General features: G+C 41.5%; 1 protein-coding gene across 2 annotated transcripts in view; it reads left to right on the top strand.

Annotated features, from left to right (window-relative positions):
• Positions 1 to 21,836, top strand: part of rab35b (RAB35, member RAS oncogene family b) — a 59,759-nt gene extending 37,923 nt beyond the window's left edge. Inside the window, exons 4-6 of one of the 2 annotated variants that reach the window (XM_043716087.1) lie at positions 15,069 to 15,193; positions 19,377 to 19,501; positions 19,605 to 21,836. In XM_043716087.1, the coding sequence (XP_043572022.1) occupies positions 15,069 to 15,193; positions 19,377 to 19,501; positions 19,605 to 19,733 (379 nt within the window). In that variant the 3' untranslated portion in view covers positions 19,734 to 21,836. The remainder of the gene's footprint in view (positions 1 to 15,068; positions 15,194 to 19,376; positions 19,502 to 19,604) is intronic. The other variant, XM_043716088.1, reaches the window with a different exon arrangement.
• The last annotated feature ends 1,416 nt before the right edge of the window (positions 21,837 to 23,252 follow it).

Here is a 23,252-nt window from a genome sequence, read left to right as displayed (position 1 = left end):
TTCTTCAAAAAACTCAATCAAGTTTGTGAGACATGATTTCCCACACACAAAGCCATGTTGACTATCCCAAATCAGTCCTTGCCTTTCCAAATACACGCACATCCTGTCCCTCAGGATTCCCTCCAACAACTTGCCCACCACCGAGGTCAGGCTGACCGGTCTATAGTTCCCTGGCTTGTCTTTATCGCCCTTCTTAAACAGTGGCACCACATTTGCCAACCTCCAGTCTTCCGGCACCTCACCTATGACTATCGATGATACAAATATCTCAGAAAGAGGCCCAGCAATCACTTCTCTAGCTTCCCACAGAGTTCTTGGGTACAGCTGATCAAGTCCTGGGGATTTATCCACTTTTAACCGTTTTAAGACATCCAGCACTTCCTCCTCTGTGATCTGGACATTTTGCAAGATGTCGCCATCTATTTACCAGCTGTCTATATCTTCCATATCCTTTTCCACAGTAAATACTGATGCAAAATATTCATTTAGTATCTCCCCCATTTTCTGTGGCTCCACACAAAGGCCGCCTTGCTGATCTTTGAGGGGCCCTATTCTCTCCCTAATTACCCTTTTGTCCTTAACATATTTGTAAAAACCCTTTTGGATTCTCCTTTAATTTTATTTGCCAAAGCTAATGTCCCCGTTTTGCCCTCCTGATTTCCCTCTTAAGTATACTCCTACTTTCTTTATACTCTAAGGATTCACTCAATCTATCCTGTCTATACGTGACCCCCCCACCTTACGAGTTTAAATCCTCCTAAGCAGTTCTAGCAAATTTCCCTCCCAGTATGTTAGTCCCCTTCCAATTTAGGTGCAATCTGTCCTCCTTGTACAGGTCACTTCTACCCCAAAAGAGATTCCAATGGTCCAAAAATGTGAATCGTTTTCCCATACACCAGCTCCTCAGCCATGCATTCATCTGCTCTATCCTCCTATTCCTGCCCTCACTAGCTCATAGCACTGGGAATAATCCAGATATTACTACCCTTGAGGACCTCCTTTTTAAATTCCTGCCTAACTCTCTGTAATCTCCCTTCAGAATCTCAACCTTTTCCCTTCCTTCATCATTGGTTCCAATGTGGACAATGACCGCCTGCTGGTCCCTCTTTCCCCCGTGAGTACATTCTGCACCCTCTCTGAGACATCCTTGATCCTGGCACCAGGGAAACAACACACCATTCTGCTTTTTCTCTGCTAGCCCCAGAAACGTCTGTCTTGTACCTCTGACTACAGAATCCCCTTATGCAATTGATCTCTTGGAAGCCGGCATATCCTTCGTTGCATTAGAGCCAGTCTCAATACCAGAAACTTGGCTTTTCGTGCTATGTTCCCCTGAGAATCCATCACCCCCTACATTTTCCAAATTAGTGCTTTGCTTTTATCGTTCTGCAGTTTCTTCACTACCACTTCCAATTTTACTTCCCCATCTCATCTAGTGGGAAGTCAGCAAATCTTCATTTCTAAGTTGTTAATTCAAATTGGAAATTTATTTAATGGTCCTTTGGCATCAAACAATGAGCCAATAAGAACAAGAATAGTAAATAAGAAATTTTGTATGCAAATGATGTGGCAATAGAATTTCAGATAAGTTTTGAGTTTTTATTGGCTTGGAGGGCAGTGAGAGGAGTATTAGATAAATCAAACCTTGAAGTGACTAAATGGATGAGAGCTTGGCTGAGGTACTTTTGCAGAGAAGTGGGTGCTTTTGGAACTGGCCTGAATATTGGCTTCAAAGCTCTGTGGGTGAGAGCCAGTATGTATTGTCAGGGTAGGAATTGAAATTAGTAAGAAGGGTGTGGAGTTTCTGGTTTTAGCTGATCTGTATAAGTCATTCTGCTATAACGCAACTGTTGCATTCCTTTGTAACTTCACACTATTGGAAATCACACTGTAGAAGATTGTGATCTCCAAACAGCATCCACAATTCGCCAAATTTCATAGCCATTTCATGTTGATGAAGTACGCATCACACCAGAATGACTTGTATATTTTGGTCTTGCTAATGTTTAATAGATCCTATGAAGATGGTAATCAGATTTACTATTGGATATATGCTCTCAGCAGAGACTGTGAGGCCCATATCAGCCAACTTAATTGCCTAAATTATATACTATGTGGTATCTGTAATGTGCCAATAATTAGGGATAGTAAAGCACATGAAATTTTAGGTGGGGGATTCTGGGATTGAAAAGTTCTTGTTCTATCGTAGCATTGTTTGATTTCCCTGCTGTTTGGCTTAATTTTATAGCGAAGTTTTCATTTTGTCAAAACAAGATGCTGGATAGCAAAACTTCTCGCTGTTACCTGATCATTTAGTGCATTAAAGTTGTAAAATATGATGTGAACTGTTTGATTCACATAAATCTTGTCATTTACTTTAAGTTGACTTTTGAATTTTAGGTTAGTAATTGTGTGTTGTGTCTGAAGTTAATAAATAACTTTAAGTTTTCTGTAGCAATAGTGATTTGCCTCTTTGCAGCCTTATTGACTTTTGTTTGCTAGGTTGTAAAGTCCCAAAGTACGCAATTTAGCCCTTTAGTTTTTTTTGTTAGAAATTTCAAGGCTGAGGTTGTTTTATCTTGGAGAAAGTGCCTATAGCTTGGCAGTTCTATGAAGCCCTTTGGATGAAAGATGGGTGTATAAGAACTGTGCTGCAAAGGAGGGGAGAATGTAGTTAAAGTAGGTCACCTTTAAATTAAGGAGTTCGTCCCAAACCAAAAGTATTAGGATGAAAACCTGAAGAGGTTATTGAAGCTGACTACATTTTAAACTGTGTTTATGAGAACTCCTTCCTGGAGCTACTACCTGTATTTGCAGTCCAAGTGTTAACATCACACTGCCCTTAAACCTGTGAGGAAAGTATTTTTAGTGTACTGTTTAAAGGGGTATTTTTGGATACTGCACAAATGTAAATGATAGGTTTGTAAAAGCTTGCTCTAGGATACCATCTTCATTAAATGTGTGTATCTGTGGGGACATGTCTGCAGAGATTATTGCCAAGTGGCCACTTGAAAATGTGAACTTGGTCTGCAGTTGTCAGTTATGTGACCCACCAAACAACATCTGCTCTTGTTTCAGCTGACCCAGCAGAGATTGAGCCTTACAGGTGAGCTTTGTTCAGTATCCACATTTAACAATCTCTGGACATCTGTTGGGGTTTTATTTTATTCACCTGTGGGACGGTGGTGTGTCATCCCGTTCGCCCCTCAGTTGAAGCAAAATGCTCAGAGACACGAGTGTATTGCTGGAAAAGCGCAGCATCCAGGGAGCAGGAGAATTGACATTTCGGGCATAAGCCCTTCATCTGGAATGAGAAGGGCTCAATCAGAACATGAGTTTGCTGTCTTCTCTGGAACAACAGTTTCTCCATGAACCACATGGTCATTTTACAGGGAGGAACATCCAGATAAGGCAGCATACATATTAATTGGGTGACCATTACAATCAACAAGTATCAATAGCAGAGATCAAGCTCTTTACTGTTCTACAATAAATGTTCTTAACCTTTTTAACTGAATTCATACAATGGACATTTTTCCCATTGTTAGCTGACCTTGCATACTGAATGCTTCCATTATATACTGCTTTTCCACCTTGTTAACCCATTACCCTTGCCTCCACGACCCCATTGTTAACCAAGTTCTTATCTGATCTGAGTCATGCTCAGCTGAACCTCTTGTTTAACAAAACTCAAAGCTCAACTCTTTTTTTTTTTTTTTCCCTGCCTGCTTATACCCTATACACATTCTCAGGTGTCGTTGGCTGGGGCTGCATTCATTACCTGTCCCTTGTACTTTGATGATGAGCTGCTGCTTTGAACCATTGCAGTCCATGTATTGTAGGTAGACCCACAAATGCTATTTGAGAGGAGTTCCAGGAGTTTGACTGACTGACACTTGAGGTGATGTATTTCCAAATCAGTATGGTGAGTGGCTTGTCGGGGACCTTTTCAGAATACTGAGCGAGCATGCTAAGAAAGACTGTCAGTGCATGTGCATCAGACCTGCTTTTGTTTTTCGAAATCTTATTTGCTTTAATCTTTTAAAGATTCGCTTAAAATCTTTTATTAATACTTGGAATAGCATGTGAGCAGCATTCAAGCAGACATGTGGGGTTCCTAAATGTCCTGCTCTGAGCTGATGACTACTTTTCGCAAATGCTAATTTGCTACCAGCTCTTGTTTATATTTTTAGTAGCATGTACCACCTCTGTACATGTGCCAATTTTACCACTGGGCATGTATGTTGTTTTGCCACTGGTCCTGGTCCTGTTAGGCTATCAGGAAGTGACTGCTATTTTCTGGCCCTTGGGCAGTCCCTCCTAGGAGCAAACGTTATCAGGTGTTTTTGACATCATCAGAAGCACCGGATTAGTTTTCTTTAAATCTCAATTTATTGTTGACATTATCATTAAGTGCCAAACTCTGCAAGTTAATGACTTGAACAGTGATCCTAAAATTGTTTTGAACTGCAGTGCCATTGATGACTGACCGTTTTATGCAGTACTGAACCTTTGCTTTTCTTTAATCATACCTCCACTCTCTGCCCCTTACTGATTCCAATGCATAATGTTTGAGTAATTATTTCCTCTGTTAGTGTCTTGCAGTAAAGGCTAATGTTTAGCTGAGCAATATGTAAAAATCAAAATATGGCAAATATATTGAATTTTGCAACAGACAAGTGAGTTTTTAAATCCAATGGGATGTGGTTCCAATATCATGGCACTTTCTCTGCTAACTGTTGAGAGCTGCCAGCTTGTAAAACTGAAACCTCTCATTCCTGAGGAACAGGGTCAGAGGTTGTTATTTCGAGAACAATGAGGCCTGTGCAGTGGCCTGTGAAGTCAGCTGATGAACAATAGCTGGATCTGTTGAAAAGAAAACCCGAGCTTTCGTCCTGACAGAGATGTAACATGTACAACACAGAAGCAGGCCATTCGACTCATGCGTCTAAGTTCGTATGGTTCACTTTTAAAGAAGGTTTTGGGGAAATACTGGGGCAAGAAGAAAGGTATGTACTAACCTTGGTGCACATTTCCAAATTAAAGCAGGTTTGTAACAATTTAAATCCTTATAATCCAGAGATCATAGGTACAGTGATTGCTGTTATTTATTATTGCCTCCTTTTCAGTTCTTTTACTCACTGCTTAAGATTCTTTGTGTTCGTTCTGAGTTGCAGTAACATTAATCCTGTTCAAAAAGTGACTGAATTTAGGATTCTGCATCTCTGTCGCCGCAAACCTTTTACTTACTTCCTCATTCAGCTTTCACGTATGTCAGGCACAGATTAGAAAGAATGAATCCTTGCCGGTTGCTAGCATAGCTAAGAGTAATCTGTGTCTATGGTATCTCCTCCATGGTACCAAAGTAAAAACCTTTTATTAGCACCTATCAATATGCACAGTAAGCTATCAAGTACTGCAAGTAAATGAGCCTTTATCTGTATCTGGTTTTTTTTCAAATCCCTTCTACAATTCTTGTTCATTATCCTTTTATGTTTCATTTTCATGGTCTTTGTATTTCTATTCATTCCTGATGAAGGGCCTATGCCCGAAATGCGATTCTCTTGCTCCTCTGATACTGCCTGACCTGTTGTGCTTTTCTAGCACCAAGTCTTGACTTTATATTTCTATTGCCAAACAAATCGCTTTGTGATGTGTTCCCAAATTTTCCAAGGCCTACCCACCCTCAACCGATTAGTTAAACACCAGAAAGTACATGGAAAACTTTTGCTTCCTTGTTCTGTGCTTTAATCCCACCTTCCCCCAAAATCTGTACTAACCAGGTCAAACCTGCATTTAACCCTCTGTCTGTTTCCTTAATAAAAAAAGGAAAAACTGAGGCTATTCACTGATCATAACTCATCTGTAGCTGCAATCCATTCTTCCTCTAGTGCTGTGCTTTTACCCACTATTGTGTATAGTGTAGTCTTCTAATATAAACATGGCTTGGAAGATGTCGTCTTGTTGACAAAAGCAGTGTTTTCCTGAAGAATCAAAAATCCAAGGGCAGTGAAGGTAGGAAAAATCCCTAGAAAATTCGCTTTGCCCACCACCCCAAATTTGGGCAACCCAAATCAATCCAGGGAAATGGCATGTTAAATTCGTTCTTTTTGAGATGAAGTAATCTTTGTCCCAGTCCAGAGGTGGTTTGCCTCCCTCTTGAAGACGCACTCACTACATCAGCTTGAAACGCATGCCAGGAGCTTGCTATTCTTCAAGGCTGAACTACACAAGAGGAGGAATAGATGAGAAATGAGGTGACTTTTCAGGCTCATATCCCTGGTCCTTCCCAAACTATTAATCTGGAATAATTTTATAGAATCCTTACAGTGTGGAAACAAATCTACACTGACCTTCCGAAGAGTATCTCATCCAGATCCATTCCCCTACCTTACTACTTGTACATTTCCCCTGACTAATGCACATAACCTACACATACCTGAGCACTCTGAGCAATTTAGCATGGCCAATTCATCTAACCTGCACGTCTTTGGATTGTGAGAGGAAACCGGAGCACCTGGAGGAAACCTATGTAGACACAGGGAGAGTGTGCAAACTCTACACAATCACCTCTGGTTTGAATTGAACCTGAGTCGATGATGCTGTGAGGCAGCAGTGCTAATTTATCGGTGCTATCCAACCCTTTATACTTGTTTTAGAAACTTGAGGCAAGCTGATAGGGATTTATGCTGCTCAAAGTAAACTAAATAAATAACTCCATCTTTCGAATTATCAAGGTACCTGGGGTTCTTTAAAATGGAAAGCTCTCTTTCCTCATGGGGAAAGCAAAGTGGGTGGGGCACAACACTTCAGTGCAGTCAAACCAGGAAACTGAATATTGACTCTGTCCTCTTCCTCACTTATCACCAAGTTATTCATCAATACTACCCATAAATATCCAAGTATGATTCTTATCTATAGCAGAAATGCAACAATTCCGTGACATTCATCATGTGTCAATGGTGAGACAGATAACAACATGCAGACCCCCATTGTGTCCAAGAACTAATTTATATACTGGAGATTCCTGCTGTGTCCAGGCATTAACTTTGAGGAGATACCTGCAGTGTGTGCGCCCAAAATTTTAGTTTACTTTTGAAGCCTCTGCAGTGTAGAGTTATCTGCAGTGATCTGTTGTTTTGTCTGGACTCAATTTAGTGATGAATGAGGTCGATTGCAAGGACGGGTTTTCTGTTCACTGAACGTGCCAAATGATGTAGATCAGTGTTGTGCAGAATATATGCTCAGCCTTTGTGGTTTCCTCTGTGAACTCAGTTTTGTTTCTTGGAGACTGAGATATGCTTAATTGGAAACTACATTTCAGAAAGTTGAAGTTTTAATTGGGAACAAAAGTTGTGAACCAAAATGTTTTTAATTTGATCACTGTGGAAATGTCTGCGTTGAAAATTCTTCTATGCTATGCTCCTTCAGGATTGGGTTCTAATCACTTGTGCCTTTGGTGATTATAAATTTATAGATAAAAGAAGGCCTTGAAAGAAAGGTCTAACATTTCTGTGGCAACCTCAGGATGACACAAACACTTGTACAGCTAATAAAGTACTCTTGGAATATGGTCACATTTGTAAGAAACACTGCATTCTACAAACAGCAAATTCCCATTAACTGCATGGTAACACAGGGCAATCTGTTTTAGTATTGTTTGTTGAAGGATAGTTATTGGCCTTGTTCTTTTTGAAGTATGGGGTCTTTATTTCCACCGGAGATGGTGTCTCAGTTTGACATCCTCATCAGAAAGATGGCATCACCCTGAGCACAGACTGTAGTATCAGTCTATACTTGTACAATTCGAATGCATTTCTAATCTGGTTATGACTTAGGTGATGTACACTTACATTATTCAGTTTGGAAGCATTTCGTCTAGGCATCTTAAAAATGTTGTCCATTGTTAAATTCAGAAGCAGCACCCTGTGGATGATCTGTGTCAGTGCAGGTGCAGTCTTTCAGATACCAAATTGAACTATTGGCATGATACTAGCTTTCACTTAGCCAACCTGGTGCAAATTCAGCTAAACCATTTTAAAATACATAGCCTTTCTGTGTCCAGTTGAGTACAGAATAATGGTGCACAATCTTTAAAATTGGAACTAGACTGTTCAAGAATGAAGTAAAAACAATGACTGCAGATGCTGGAAACCAGATTCTGGATCAGTGGTGCTGGAAGAGCACAGCAATTCAGGCAGCATCCGACGAGCAGCCACTTCCTCCCTCACCTCTATCCAAGGCCCTAAAGGAGCCTTCCACATCCATCAAAGTTTTACCTGCACATCCACTAATATCATTTATAACACTTCAACCCCAGGGCGTCAATGTGGACTTCAACAGATTCCTCATTTCCCCTTCCCCCACCTCATTCTAGTTTCAAACTTCCAGCTCCACACTGTCCCCTTGACTTGTCCGACCTGCCTAGCTCCTTTTCCACCTATCCACTCCACCCTCTCCTCCCTGACCTATCATCTTCATCTCCTCCCCCACTCACCTATTGTACTCTATATTCAAGAATGAAATCTAGAGGCATTTCATCTGAAAAAGTGGTGGAAATCTCTTCCACAAGGTGTTGTAGATGCTAGGGTTTAATTAAAACTTATGGTGATTGTAGTTGTATTTTTCTTGTGAGGTTATCATGGGATATAGAGATCTTTCAAGAATCCTTATGTTCTTAAGTCCTAGAGAATTAGAAAACTGCCAATGTAACACCCTTTTTCAAAAAAGAAAGAGACGAAAAATGGTAAATATAGGCCAGCTTGCTTAATATCTGTCATCAGGAAAATGGTAGAGTCCATTTACAGATGTAATAGCAGAGCTTTTTGCTTTGAATTGGCAAGCATTATGTACCTCAAATACCACAAAGTTTTCTTTATTGTTCTGTCCAATAATTATTTTAAATTTCTTTACCTCTATGTCAATATACTTGTTCGATCGAATGGCCACAAAAAATATCAACAGTTGATTCAGTTTCAAGTCAATTTTCCTTAAATACTTCGAACTTTGCTGTGAAACTTGTAAGGGTTCAGAAAAGATTAACAAGGATGTTGCCAGGGTTTTGGTGGGAAGGGTGTTTTGAACTATCAGGCAAGGCTGAATAGGCTGGGGCTATTTTCTCTGGACCATCAGAGGCTGAGGAGTGACTTCATAGTATCCTGGGAATTTTCTATTACTTAGTGTCTTTTTACATTGATTGTGGACCTCATAGAGCCATAGAGATGTGCAGCACAGAAACAGACCCTTTGGTCCACCTTGCCCTTGTCAACCAGATATCCTAAATTAATTTTGTCTCATTTGCCAGCATGTAGCCCAAACCGATCTAAATACTACTTATTCATGTACCTATCCAGGTGCCCTTTAAATGTTGTAATCATGCCAGTCTCCTTCCCTTCCTCTGGCACCTCATTCCATACACGCATCACCCTCTGCGTGAAAACTTTGCCCCTTAGGTCCCTTTTTTATATCTTTTTCCCCCCCTCACCCTAAATCTATGCCCTCTGGTTCTGGACTCACCCAACCTGGGGCAAGACCTTGTCTATTCACCTTATCCATACTCCTCATGATCTTATAAACCTGATTTTCTGGAATATTTGATCAACCAGTACACTCCTGGTCCCATAGATTAGATTAGATTCCTTACAGTGTGGAAATAGGCCCTTCGGCCCAACACGTCCACACTGACCCCCCAGGGGAGCCACCCACCCACACCCATTTCCTTACATCTCACACTACGGGCAATTTAACATGGCCAATTCACCTAACCTGCACATCTTTGGATTGTGGGAGGAGACTGGAGGAAACCAAGGCAGACACTGGGAGAATGTGCAAACTGCACACTGATGCCCGAGGCGGGAATTGAACCTGGGTCCCTGGCACTGTGAGGCAGCAATGCTAACCACTAAGCCACCGTGCCACCCCACAGGTGCTGGTTAATATTTTATTGAACCATTTTCGGGAAATACCAAGCAGGATATACAGAGGCAAGAAGTGTGATGCTGGAAAAGCACAGCCAATCAGGCAGCATCCGAGGAGTAGGAGAGTCGACTGTTCGAGCACAAGGCCTTCATCAGGATGCACAGAGCAACAGCTGACATTGTGTAAATATATTTGAATTTCCAAAAGGCGTTTGCCCGTAGTAATTAGGGATGTTTAGGTTAGGTACATTTAGTCAGGGGAATAATAGGGTAGGGAATGGGTCTGGCTGGGTTACTTTTTTTTTGGAGGGTCGGTGTGGACTTGTTGGGCCAAATGGCCTGTTTCCACTCTGTAGGGATTCTATGAAAAGAACCATGCATTAGGCTACTTAGTATAGTTTGTATAGTTAGCATGGATAGAGGATTGGCTAACTAATCGAAGGGAGTAGTTAGTCCTGTACCTAATGGAGTGCCTCAAGGATCAGTGGTGGTACTATAATCATTTTATATATTGACAAGTTAGATGATGGTTGTGAGTATACTAAAGCTAAGTTTGTGGATGAAGCAAGTGGATTGGAATGCATGTTGTGAGGATGAGGAGTCTGCAGAGGAATATAAATAAGGTTAAGTGAGTAGGCAAAAAAACTTTGGTTGAAATCTCATGTGGGAAAATGAGATTATGCACTTAGTCAGATCATATCCTCCCTGACAATCATTTAAATGAGAAAGTTATAGCGATAGCTCCAAAGAAGTTTGGAGCCCTCATTCATAAATAACAAGTTAGCATATGAGTTAATCAGGTACCAGGGCAGGCCAATATTCCATTGACTTTTCATTCAAAGGGAATGAAGTATAAAACTAAACAAATCTTGCTAAAACTACACCAGGTATTTGAATCTCAGTGATGGATAAACTGTTGGAAACAATTCTGAAGAACAGAATTAATCAGCACTTGGAGGGATTTACCAAGAATAGGCTGCATGGTTTTGTTAAGGAGAGGTCATATCTGACCAACTTGACCGAGTTTTCAAAGAGGTAACCAGGTGCGCTGATGACAACGCATTTGATGTAACTTGGATTTCGACAAGGCTTTTGGTAAGGTCCGTGTGGTAGACTGATGGTAAAAGGAAGCGCCCATGGGATCCAAGGAAACTTTTGGTGAATTGCTTCCTGTCACCCAACCAGAGAGTGATAATTGAGTGTTTTTGTTACTGGAAGTGCGTGTACAGTGGGGCCTTTGCTGTTTGTGATATATGTAGACAATTTAGATTTGACAGTAGGAGGGATGATCAGTAGGTTTGCAGATGATACGAGAAATGGCAGATGGTGAATACAGGGTAACCTTGATTTATCCGAAGAAGATCTCAATGTCCCGTAAAAACAGCATTAGGCAACTCAACATTCGGTTATCAGTTAAACGACGATATGGCGTGCACTGCTCGATAACCGAGGCATGTTCAGATGACTGGCACTTGTAAATTACTGCTTATTCATGATCATATCAATTACTCAAGTGATCAATTATCCAATAGCACCCCCCCCCCCCCATCTCCTTCAGATTATCAAGGTTGTTCTGCAGTCGAAGGATAGCTTTAGATTCCAAGAGGATATAGATGTGCTGACCAGTGTCTGTTTTCACTGGAGTTTAGGAGAATGAGAGAGAGTTCTCACTGAAACATAAAAGACTTTTAGGGGTCTCGACAGGATAAATGTGGAGGAGTTGTTTCCCCTTGTGGGAAAGACTATGTCAGAGAAAAGTCTTGGAATAAGAGGTTACTCATATTGGAGAGGGATGAGGAGGAATGTTTTGAGGGTGGTGAATCTGTGGAATTTTTTATAACCGAAGGCTACCAAGGCTGGTTTCATAAGTGTGTTCAAGGTTGAGATCGACAAACTTTAATTGACATGGGGCTGAAGTGCTAGGGGAAAAGGCAGGAAAGTAGGGTTGAGTATTGGGTGGCACAGTGGTTAGCATTGGTGCCTCACAGTGCCAGAGACCCTGGTTTAATTCCCGCCTCAGGCAACTGTCTGTGTAGAGTTTGCACATTCTCCCCGTGTCTGCGAGGGTTTCCTCCCACAGTCCAAAAATGTGCAGGTTAAGTGAATTGGCTATGTTAACTTGCCCTTAATGTTAGGTGAAGGGGTAAATGTAGGGGAATGGGTCTGGGTGGGTTGTTCTTCAGAGGGTCAGTGTGGACTTGTTGGGCCGAAGGGCCTGTTTCCACACTGTAAGTAATCTAATCTAAAAATTATCTGATCAACAGTGGTTTGAAATGATTGATTGAAGTAGACTTGATGGGCTGAATAGACTATTCCTGCTCCTACGTTTTGCAATCTTGTGGTCTAAAAGACATGTCAATGGATAAGATACAGGTAAACAAGATCAAATTAATACTGTGGAACAGTCTTTAAGAGGCTGAATTGCTAATTCCTGCTTGTCAGCTAAGCAGTGCAACATTAGACCCTTGTTTCTTTCCTCACATGCAGTATGAGTCAGCTGCCCTATGACTCATTATTACTTAGTCAAACTGTGGCAGAGTGGGATTCCCTTCCTCAGCTTGTTTGGAGTTCTGAGTTTGGAGACTTCAGTAAACACTTACTGAACCATTAATTAGAATCTCTTATTGTTTTTCTTTCAGCAGCATATTAGCATTAATCTGTTTAATTTGCTGAAATTTGTTTTTTAGGTAGTTTTTTAATATAAAAGAAAGCAACCTGAAACCAATACAAGCTCCCTGAGTTGTGGGTACTGACTGAGATGTTGCAGATTCTCTGCTGCCACTTCCATGCAGATGAGCTAACTCAGCACTGACCAAGAGCCATTTCTAGGGCCATTTGGTCTGCATGAGTCAGTATTGTAACATGATGCACATAACCAGAGTACCATCTGAGATGCTCCTATTGCTGGGATTGTATAAAATATTTCAAGGATACTCTGTCCTCCTCTGTACCTTGTATAAACTAATACTGACTCATATCCAAATATATAGTCATTTAGAATCATAGAATCCCTAAAGTGTAGAAGTAGGACATAGACTCCCCACTTGGAGCAGCACGGTGGCTCAGTGGTTAGCACTGCTGCCTCACAGCGCCAGGGACCCTGGTTCGATTCCAGTCTCGGGGAACTGTATGTGTGGAGTTTGCACATTCTGTGTGTCTGCGTGGGTTTCCTCCCACAATTCAAAGATGTGCGGATTAGGTTAATTGGCTGTGCTAAATTGCCCATAGTGTTCAGGGACGTGTAGGTTAGATTCATTCGTCAGGGATAAATGTAGAGTAGTTAGGCTGGGTGGGATGCTCTTTGGAGGGTTGGTGTGAACTTGCTGGGCCGAAGGGCCTGTTCCCACACTGTAGGGATTCTATGATTCGATAAACCATCCCACCCAGCCCCCTACCAGATCCCTGTATGCCTGCATTTCCCATGGCTAAAACACCTCACCTGCACGTCCTGGACAGTGGGCAATTTAGCATGGCCAACCCACCTAATCTGTACGTTTTGGACTTGGGAGGAAACCGGAGCGCGCTAGATTCCAGTCAGTCAGTCACCTGAGGGTGGAATCAAACCTGGGTCCCTGGTATGGCAGCAGTGTTAACCAGTGAACCTTCGTGCCATCTGGTGTTCACATCTATTTGAACATTGCTACAGTGACAGTGGCTGGTGTATGTGCTTTCAGCAACTCCATTACAGAAACACCTCCAGTCTACTTGCTGCTGTGCAGGCTGAGAATGTACAGAAGCTGGATATGCTGAGATCCTTGAGCAAAAGCAGCTTATAGATTTCTAAGTCAAAAATACTTACTTTAACCTTGTTCAAGGCATATGACACTTTGTATCATAACTTTATTTCAAGGGTGCCCTTACTGTCAGCATGGTGGCTCAGTGGTTAGTACTGCTGCCTCATAGTACCAGGGTTCCAGGTGGGATTTCAGCCTCTGGCGACTGTGCAACTCCACGCAGACATCCTCCCTGTGTCTGTGTGGGTTTCCTCCGGGTGCTCCGGTTTCCTCCCACAGTCCAAAGATGTGCAGGTCAGGTGAACTGGCAATGCTAAATTGCCCATAGTGTTAGGTGCATCAGTCAGAGGGAAACGGAAATGGGTCTGGGTGGGTTACTCTTCGGAGGGTCGGTGTGGACTTGTTGAGCCGAAGGCCCTGTTTCCACACTGTGTAGGGAATCTAATATGATCTAATCTTTGCTAGTCTACCCCTTCTTTTGGATTGCTGGGATTTGTAAAGTTCAGACATTGTCATAACTCTGACATAGTGCAGGATTATGTATTGTCCCAAGATGTCCATGATGACCGTTAAGGTACTGTAATTATTTTGCTTTATCATAGATTCCATCAAGAAATCTGTCAATAAAATTTTTCAGTATTGAAACAAAATGTAAGAACCAATAAAATAATTTGAAACTGAATTAGAAGTGTTGATTTAATTTGGAACCTTTTCATATTAAAGGAGGGACTTGCATTCAAGAATGCCTTACACAACTTAGGCTGCAAAGCACTTAGAGGTCTCAGTCATTTTGAACCCTCATCAGTGTTATGATACTAGTAGGCAAGGCATTTAGAATAGTAGAGTCCCACAAACAGCATTGAAATGTGCTGAGCAATAAATGTTGTCCTTGACGTGAGGCGAGCTCTGATCTTCAAACATGGGATCTTTTATATCAGCATGTGAGGCTTTAACATCCTGCCTGTGAAATAACACTTCTGATATTGCATCTCCCCCTCTCTCTCCCTCCCCCCGCCACACTGCAATGTCAGTCTGGATTATGTTTTGTTTGAAGGGTTGAAGTTCAAGATAGATGAGATTTGAGTCTCTATATTACATTTTATTGTCATTTGGATATAAATGAACACAGGTGGTGGTGGAGGAGAATACAATTTTGTCATTTTAACAAACATTTGGGCAGGTATATGGATGGGATAGTTATGTAGGGATATGGACCAAACACAGACAAAAAGGATGAGATTAATTGTGAAAACTGCGCGGCATGTCCATGCTGTAAACCTCTATGACTCTAGAAGGAATAGGAGCAAGTGAGGGCCATATGAACCCTCAAATTGACTCTACCAAAGATGTGTGAGCTTATTGACAGCATCAAAATCAATCCACGTCTTTGTAATTTTTACCTCTTCTTATTTGGCAGGTACTACCGAGGCACGCACGGGGTTATAGTAGTATATGATGTGACCAGTGCAGAATCCTTTGTAAACGTCAAGCGATGGTTACATGAAATAAACCAGAATTGTGATGATGTGTGTCGGATACTAGGTATGTATAAAGTTGCCACTGCGTCCCAGTCTCTCTGGAGATTACCAGATGATTCAGCCCTTAACTCTGCATGCCAATCTTATTCCTAACCCATCAGGTAATGAGTGTTTGTCACTCAATCTTCACTCTCTTGAGCAGCATTCCCTTTTAACTGACATGTGGCCGTGCTCCCACATAAATCTAAAATTTATATTTTTTAATCACCCTGTTGAAACTTGTTATAACATACTTCTGGTGCAGGTAGGACTTGAACGCAGGCATTCTGACCCAGGGATAGGGACACTGCCATGCCACAAGAGTCCTCAATCCAGACAAACAAGCCATAATTGATCAATGGTCCCTTTTAAAAGAAGTGCACTTTTTTGCAGGTGAACAAGAATCTTCAACAAACCGTGCAGTACCAAAAAGGCTGATTGGGCTGAAGCGTCTATTTCCACGCTGTAGTGCTTCTATATTCTAACATAAATCAACATCAGTTTTCCAACGGCTCCATGCAGTCTGGACAATCAACAACATAAAGATAGCCATTCTAACCGTAAACTATGCCACTGAGAAATGAAAGAGAACAAAATTGTCGCAAAGGTGCTTCCATCAGTACTGCCTATCCAATACCTTGGGCGGTACTTGGAGAGACATCACCTGCAAGGATGTGTTGAGGAATGGGTAGAGGTGTTTGTGCAACATTTTGACAGACAAACAGACTGGCAGGAAAGATCTTGTATACTGGGTGAATGCTCTGCAGTGGCACTTGAATGGTTATTAACAAATGGGAAAAGATTACTGTGTTGGCCAAAGAAGACTTTGTAAAGTATATTTAAGGAAGACCTTCAAGGGATGTTCACCAGCTGTACTGAAGAGAAATGGCATATTTTATAGTTACAATCACAATGGACATGTAGAGCTATAGTTTCATGGCTGTCTTTTTGGTTTTGGTTGACCAGACTGCTTGGAACCTTTTGAAAAAACTAATGCTGCGTGTTGTGGATGCTGGTTTCTACAATTCCATCACCAAAGATGTTGCTCCCTAGAGAGGGAAAGGAATTGACACCCTTAGTCTGTGCCCCAGAGATGATGGAAGGGTCTTATTGCAATCCAGTCATCAATGCCTTCTCTTGGCTGGTGCATAGACCAAATTTGGTGCCACTACTCTCCCCTTGGAATACGTGTGATTTGTCACCTAACAGGTTGATGGTCATTTGTGAAATCCAGGCCTGTCAACTTGTGGTATTGCCACAATATGCCCAAATCTGCATCTATTATTGCCTTACAGTTCAAATCTAAATTTGCTGTAATGCTGCCTTCATGATAAAATCAAGAACCAGAAGGGAAAGGAATGCGAGAGTATGCATTCCTATTGTACATCTGATGTTGGAGTCCTTGGTGACCATGCTGGTCTGGATGCAGAAATTGAAATATGGGATAATGTTTTGAATATGTTCATACACTACTCTGGGATGCCATACTATCTTGAGTTGTACCAAAGTAATGATAGATGCTATCGAAAGCCTTTTAGAAATCAATTGAGTGGCTTCCATTGCTTTATGCAATGGTCTATGATGCATAAAGATTGACTCCCAACATGATTTGTGATTTGTGAAATCTGAAACCTACCTGTTCCTCTCGAAGGCAACTATTTACTTCTGTTTGAGAGTACAATGTGAAATTTGATTAGTTTAGTTGCTTTGTGATGGGTGTGATGCCAACAGAGTTGGTTCACTTCCTGCACTGACTAAGGTTATAGTGAAGTTTCCATCTTCCCCTTTTTTTTGTCTTCCTCTACCCCTCGTCCAGCCATCCATCTCAGTCTTGTTAATTGGGTCTGAGAGTTCTGTTAAGTGTTTTAATCATGTTTCAGGAGTTCTACCTGTAGGTATTTTATTCTTCAGGCTCTTGGTAGCTCTGTGGATGATTTTGGGCCATTTCTCCCAGGCTGACTTTCACTTGCTGAGGTGCAGTCATTGAATTTGCACATGGAGCTACGGCTAGACAATGATCCTGTATAGCATCTTGAAGTTATTCCAACATTCTGCTGCTTATGCATCCCTCATTTTCTTTTAATCGCATTGCCCACCTTTGATTTTTTTTTTCCTTTCTTGCAGTTCTTCACAGCTTTATCCAGTTTTCTGTACTTCTCTTTATTGCACTGTCTTTGCTTGACATTATTTTCCTGGTCCCTCCTGCTCTTGAGCTTGCTTTTATCAGTCCAGTTCCATGTTGTTTGGTGATCCATCAATCTTGTCGGTTCTTCTCCACTTGATTGGTAACTTGGGTACTCTCCATCTCGTACCCCTTTTTGGAAAGTTCTCAACTGTACGTAATATTGTCCTCACTGGTGCTTCAGGTTTGTTGGAGAGGATCAGCTCAACCAACCATATCTTTTAAATTCTGCATTGCAAATGGCCATCTTGTCTTTTGTGATTGTGGTCATCCTCAGCTTCAGGAGGATCTTGGCTCACGGAAAGCAGCAGTACGATCCGGTGTTAGCATCCTGACATCTTGTAGGGATGGCCTACATTCAATACTATGTAGTCAGTCCTGTTCAGTGTGTTGCCATCTGGCAACCTCCACATCACTTGTGAATGACCTTGAGTTTGACTAACGTGTTCCCACTGCTGGACACATCGATGCTTCAAAAGACCAACAGATGTTTGTTTTGAAATGAGTGAGTTTGTTGATCCCTGGGGCCTGATCACTGTTCAGTCCTTGCTGGTTGTCATCAAGCTTAGCGTTGAGGTTACTGGTCAATTAGCTTGAGTTTGTCTGGTGGAGTGTGTCTTGCAATCAATTGGTAAAATTCTTCCTCTCTCACTCTCTCACACTCACTCTGTCACACTGACTTTCTCTCTCACACCCACCTTTTTATGTGTCTTAATATTGTGGTGCTTAAACTTGCACGACAATGACTTTCCATGCGTTGTGATACAGTAGCTTACTGATGTCCATATTACTATTATCTGTCAATTGAGGCCAATTCGATTGGAACAGTGTTCTTGTATGAAATGCAGGATCATCATGTCTTCGCAGCTAGTTTGTCCATAGTCTGTCCACCGCATCTCTGTTGCTGAAAATGCCAAGTTGATAGGTTCTCATTTTACACAGCAACTGGTCCACTATCCCACAGTGCCAGTGTGTTTGGATGTCCTCATTGCCAGTTTTGATGCTAGCTTTGATGTTGAAGATTGAGGCTTTCAGGGATTGGACTTGTTCTGATTTTTTTCAGCCAATCCTGTCATACATATATCTTGCCTGTGATTGCAGTGTAGCTACTACTTGCTGTTTCTGTAGTAGTGATGGGTTTTTGCAGAGTAAAGGTGCAAACCTTACACCTAATTTTTCTTTTCTAAACGGCTTGGAACTGGCTTTAGAGTTTTGCAGCATTTAGAGCTCTTGCTTTCCTCAACTTTGCCCACTTTTTTTTTTGAAAAAAAGCATCTTAAAATAAAAACATCTGAGTATTGAAACCTAAAAAGTCGTCTTTCTCAATGGAAGTGGTCCTGGGTTTGGTTGGTGCTGTCTAAGGAGCCTTGATGAATTTCTGCAGTGCCTCTTGAGCATCAAGATCCTACTTGAGCATCAGTCATGGAGGGAGTGAATGTTTGTGGATGTGGTGCCAATCAAGTGGGTTTCTTTGTCCTGGATGGTATCAAGTTTCTTGAGTGTTGTTGGACCTGCACCCATTCAGGCGCACTCCTGACTTGTGCCTTGTAGATGGTGGACAAGCTTTGGAGAGTCAGGTGGTGAGTTATATACTGCAGTATTCATCATCTATGACCTGCTCGTGTAGCCACTGTATTTATACTGACAGTCCGCTTTGGTTTCTGCTCAATGGTAATCTTTAGAATGTTTGTTTAATTGGGTTGGAGGCCGGGAGAGGGGACAATCTGTATTACTTGCTCCTCTATTTCCTATAGTATAAAGCCTATTACTTTCCTATCCCCCTTCCATTTCTGAAGAAGTGGAATTGAGCTTGAAACTTTACACTCTGTCTCTCTCTCTCCACAAATGCTGTTGCACTTGCTGAGGTCCTCCAGCAATTTTATGCTTTTGGAATTCTTCACTGTTCATTCGGACACTTGCAATGAGTTCTCTGGCAATAAGGCGTGTTTTGAATCCTGCATCACTGCATGATTCTCGGCGTAGCTTCCTTTGTCAGGAATGATTTAAGCTTTTGCTTCTATTTCAGTTGGCAACAAGAATGATGACCCAGCTCGCAAAGTGGTGGAGACCAACGACGCACAGAAATTTGCAGAACAGATGGGCATTCAGCTTTTTGAAACTAGTGCGAAGGAGAACCTCAACGTTGAAGAGGTAGGCTGCCCTGTGATGGGGTTTGGTCCGTTTTCCTTGTCTCCTCTCCTTTGTCCTGCTCCACTCGTGTGCATCCGGCTCATCATCTCTGTTCCTTTTACAGATGTTCAACTGCATCACGGAGCTAGTTCTGCGGGCCAAGAAAGAGAACTTAGCCAAACAGCAGCAACAGCAGCAGAATGATGTCATCAAACTATCCAAAAATAGTAAAAAGAAGAGAAAGTGTTGCTAACGAGGAACAACAACAAAAAAGACTTCTTTGCAATGAACAGTCCCTTTCACTTGGACTTGTATATCATGAAGTCAAAAATGGACATTTTCTTTCCACACACCATCCCCCAATCCCCACTCCCAGGCTGGAAGGAGAACGTACAACAGCAGATGTGGGATCTTGCCAGCTCAGTGGTTTTGCTCCCAGATTTCAGCTTCTGAATTATTTTTCACCCTGTATGAAAGTGACTGCGCCGATGTAGCTCAGTGCCAAGATTGGATTTGTTTGTCTCATTCCAGTTTGATTTTGTGTGGATGTCTCGAAGATCAAGTGACTTGACTCACCCATGGGTTTTTAAAACCCTGCACATGATGTACACCTTTCAGCTTCTAATGCCACTTGTTTTCATCGACGCTTTGCCTGATACTTTCAGATGCCAAGAAATCATGAATCACCTTCGTTCTTCTCTTTTTTTTTTATTTTTAAGAAAGCAGAATTCTTTGAATCAAGCTACTGACTAACATTGACATAACGCCACTTGCTCCTTCCATTCCCTTATTGTACCCTGCATTTGATTTCCCTTGACATTACCTGATTTATAGTTTGGGGCTGATGGTGGAGGGGGAGTTTAAGCTAACCGTTTTGAAGAGATAAAGGGGCGAGGGCTCACCACTGGACTAGGTGTTTTATGAATGGTATTCAAGAGTCCCTTTTTGCATTTGAACTTTTTTTTTACCATCAATTAATTAACTAACTACTCTGCTATTTATACTGAAAGGGGGTCCAGAAACTTTGGTTGGCATTTACCTTGTGTGGAATAGTAACTAGCCTTTTTCTATAACAGGTGGGGAGAAGTATAAACTGGGGTTGGGCGGGGGGAAAATGTTTAAAATTTAAAAAAAAGCAAGGTGAATGAACATGGTTTTTAAAAAGCTTGTTGATCATGTATGTTAACTTGGTTTGTGTTTAAACCTCAGTCCTTCAGCCTGGAAGCAGGTGATTGATTTGTGATGGTGTCTCACTGCAAACAGCACAAAGTCTGAGTCCCACCACGCAATAACTGCACACGTTACAACATGGGGGTTATTGCATATTTAAATGCATATATTTTGTCTCTAGCTTGTCCAATGGTCTTTCGCCACTGGAACGAGAGTTTATACCTAGACCACGTGGCTGGAGTCAAAATTTGTACTGCTAGGTCTGAGGGGCCTTGTGTGGAGAGATTTCTGGCAGCCCCAATCCACTTTACAATGGTCCAGCCCTACTACTTCATTAGTTTTGCAGCTCTAGCCTGCGAAGCCACCAATTGGCTGGGAAATAGTTAAAATGGCCAACTTGAAATGTGGATTGCTGTGCTAAGACTGGAGCAGAATTGAGGGAGCTTTGCTCTGCCCTTGCTGTTACCGGAGTTTGGAACGCTAGAGGGAAAAATATGGAGAGCTGTACTTTGTATCCAACCTGATCTGTTTAATGTTGACACAGTCACTGAAAGGAAAGTCATTTTTCCCCAGCACCAATATTTAATAGCTTTGAACACGGCACCCCACAAAATATATACTGACCCATTATCACCTGATCTGCGTGGAAAATCAGCCAATCCTGCTGGGGAGGTGGATGAACACTGGATTTGAGTTCACAGTGCAATCTGAATGGGTGGAATCTACAACACAAAACTGCCCAAAATTGACTGCTAATTATTATTAAATGAAAAGATTTGTGTCATGTGGTTTGCCAGTGTGGGGAATGGAAAGGGCTAACTTGGAGGGAGGTTGAAGCCTCATTGGTCGCTGCACTGGGAGTTCTACCTTGGTTCAAAACTGTGTACCTAACCAGGCAAGTACTTGATTGGGAATAGTGGATGCCAATATTTTTTAACAGGCTGTTGAATAAAAGCAACTTAAATAACTATTATTTTAAAAAAATTACCGTTTACTGACAGTTTTAAAGAAAATGTACTCTTTGTCTACACGGTGGACATCAAAAGAGAAGACCTACTTTGCAAGGTGTTATTGTGGAATCCCTTCTGTTCAAAGATGTATCTTAATATCTGAAATCTTGTGGCATTTGGTTATGCAACTGTTCGTAATGACAATTATGTATTAAAACACAGAAATTGTTGCAAAATGTGGTGCAAGCTGCAATGTCCTATGTTCCTCGCATACCCTTATCGTGCCACACGCATGCGGGATGTGCTCACCTGAGTGCGTGTGCACTTCCTGTATGTGTAGCTTCCATCCACACAGCATGGGTTTTGCCACTATACTTGGTTATGGGTGTCTGCAAATTTTCTTCAACTTGCTTTATACCTTTTTTGCAGTTATTTGCCCTAAGATGCCTGGGCAAGTCCAAAAGTGAATTTGTTGCTAAATAACTGAGATGTTTAGGTATTGAATTCCTTAGTTGGACCACTATGACCCATTACCTGGGCACCACACTTTAGGAAGGACATCTGTCTTTGAGTTTGCAGAGATTTATTAGAATAGTAACTGGGTGAAAGGCTTTATTTTTGGGGAGAAATTAGAAATTAAACTCGGGTGGCGCTCTTTTTCTTCAGAGAGTTCAACTGAAGATTTCATTGTGTTCAAGAATCATGAAGGATTTTGAAGAAATGAGTTAGCAGAAGATTCTGTAATCACACAGCACAGATTGACCGTAATTGATAAAACAACCTGAGGTGACCAGCAGAGAAAAGAAAATTAGTTGCATTATAATCTGAATTACACTGTCTGAAAGAGTGGTGAATGCAATGTGATGAACTTGGAAATGGAAAAATTTGCAAGGCTTTGAGGGAATCATCAGCAGAATGGGACTAATTGAATCACTCAGAGTGGACACAGGAATAATACGCCAAATGGCTGCCTCCTGTACTACATCATTCTGTAATTTTCTTGAAGTAGTCAGGGTTACAGGGATAGGTTGAGAGGGGTGGATCTGGTTGGGACGCTGTTGGGAGGGTTGGTGTGGACTCGATAGGCTGAAAAGCCTGCTTCCACACTGTAGGGATTCTGATTCAAAAATCTTGTACGTGAAGACCCCAAGTGGGCATACTTTGTTCATGTCTTCAGAGACTGGTACACAAACTTTGTTAGCGTGGATGCTTTGTTTGTGTATCTATGTATCTATTATTGATGAGGAGTCTCATGGTGCAATGGGAATGTAACTCTGAGCCAGAAGGCCCAATTTCAGTCCAAGCTGCTCCAGCGGTATCATAATTCATCAAAACAGGTTGATTTTTCAAAAAATCTTTTTATTGATGCTTTGTGTGTGCAAGAGTTGTGCTTGATAAATGTATTTGCATATTCTTAAACTCCAGCCTTATTTGACTCTTGCATATACACCCCAAATTAATGTATATTGTGTGTGTTCCCAATTCATGGTTGTGAGCACAACTCATTACTGTATTTGCATGTGTGTACACACATCTGAATACATACAAGCACTCTGGAAACTGTTAACTGAAACCTTTTCTTTATGTCTGTGTTTATATTGTCATTAACGTTGTGTAGATGCCTTACACATAAGTTATTTCTTGTTTAAGTG

Source organism: Chiloscyllium plagiosum, chromosome 25 (assembly GCF_004010195.1).
Source record: "Chiloscyllium plagiosum isolate BGI_BamShark_2017 chromosome 25, ASM401019v2, whole genome shotgun sequence".
Lineage (NCBI taxonomy): Eukaryota > Metazoa > Chordata > Chondrichthyes > Orectolobiformes > Hemiscylliidae > Chiloscyllium > Chiloscyllium plagiosum.
Note: the sequence above shows the minus strand (reverse complement) of the source record. Positions and strands in the feature narration are given on the sequence as shown.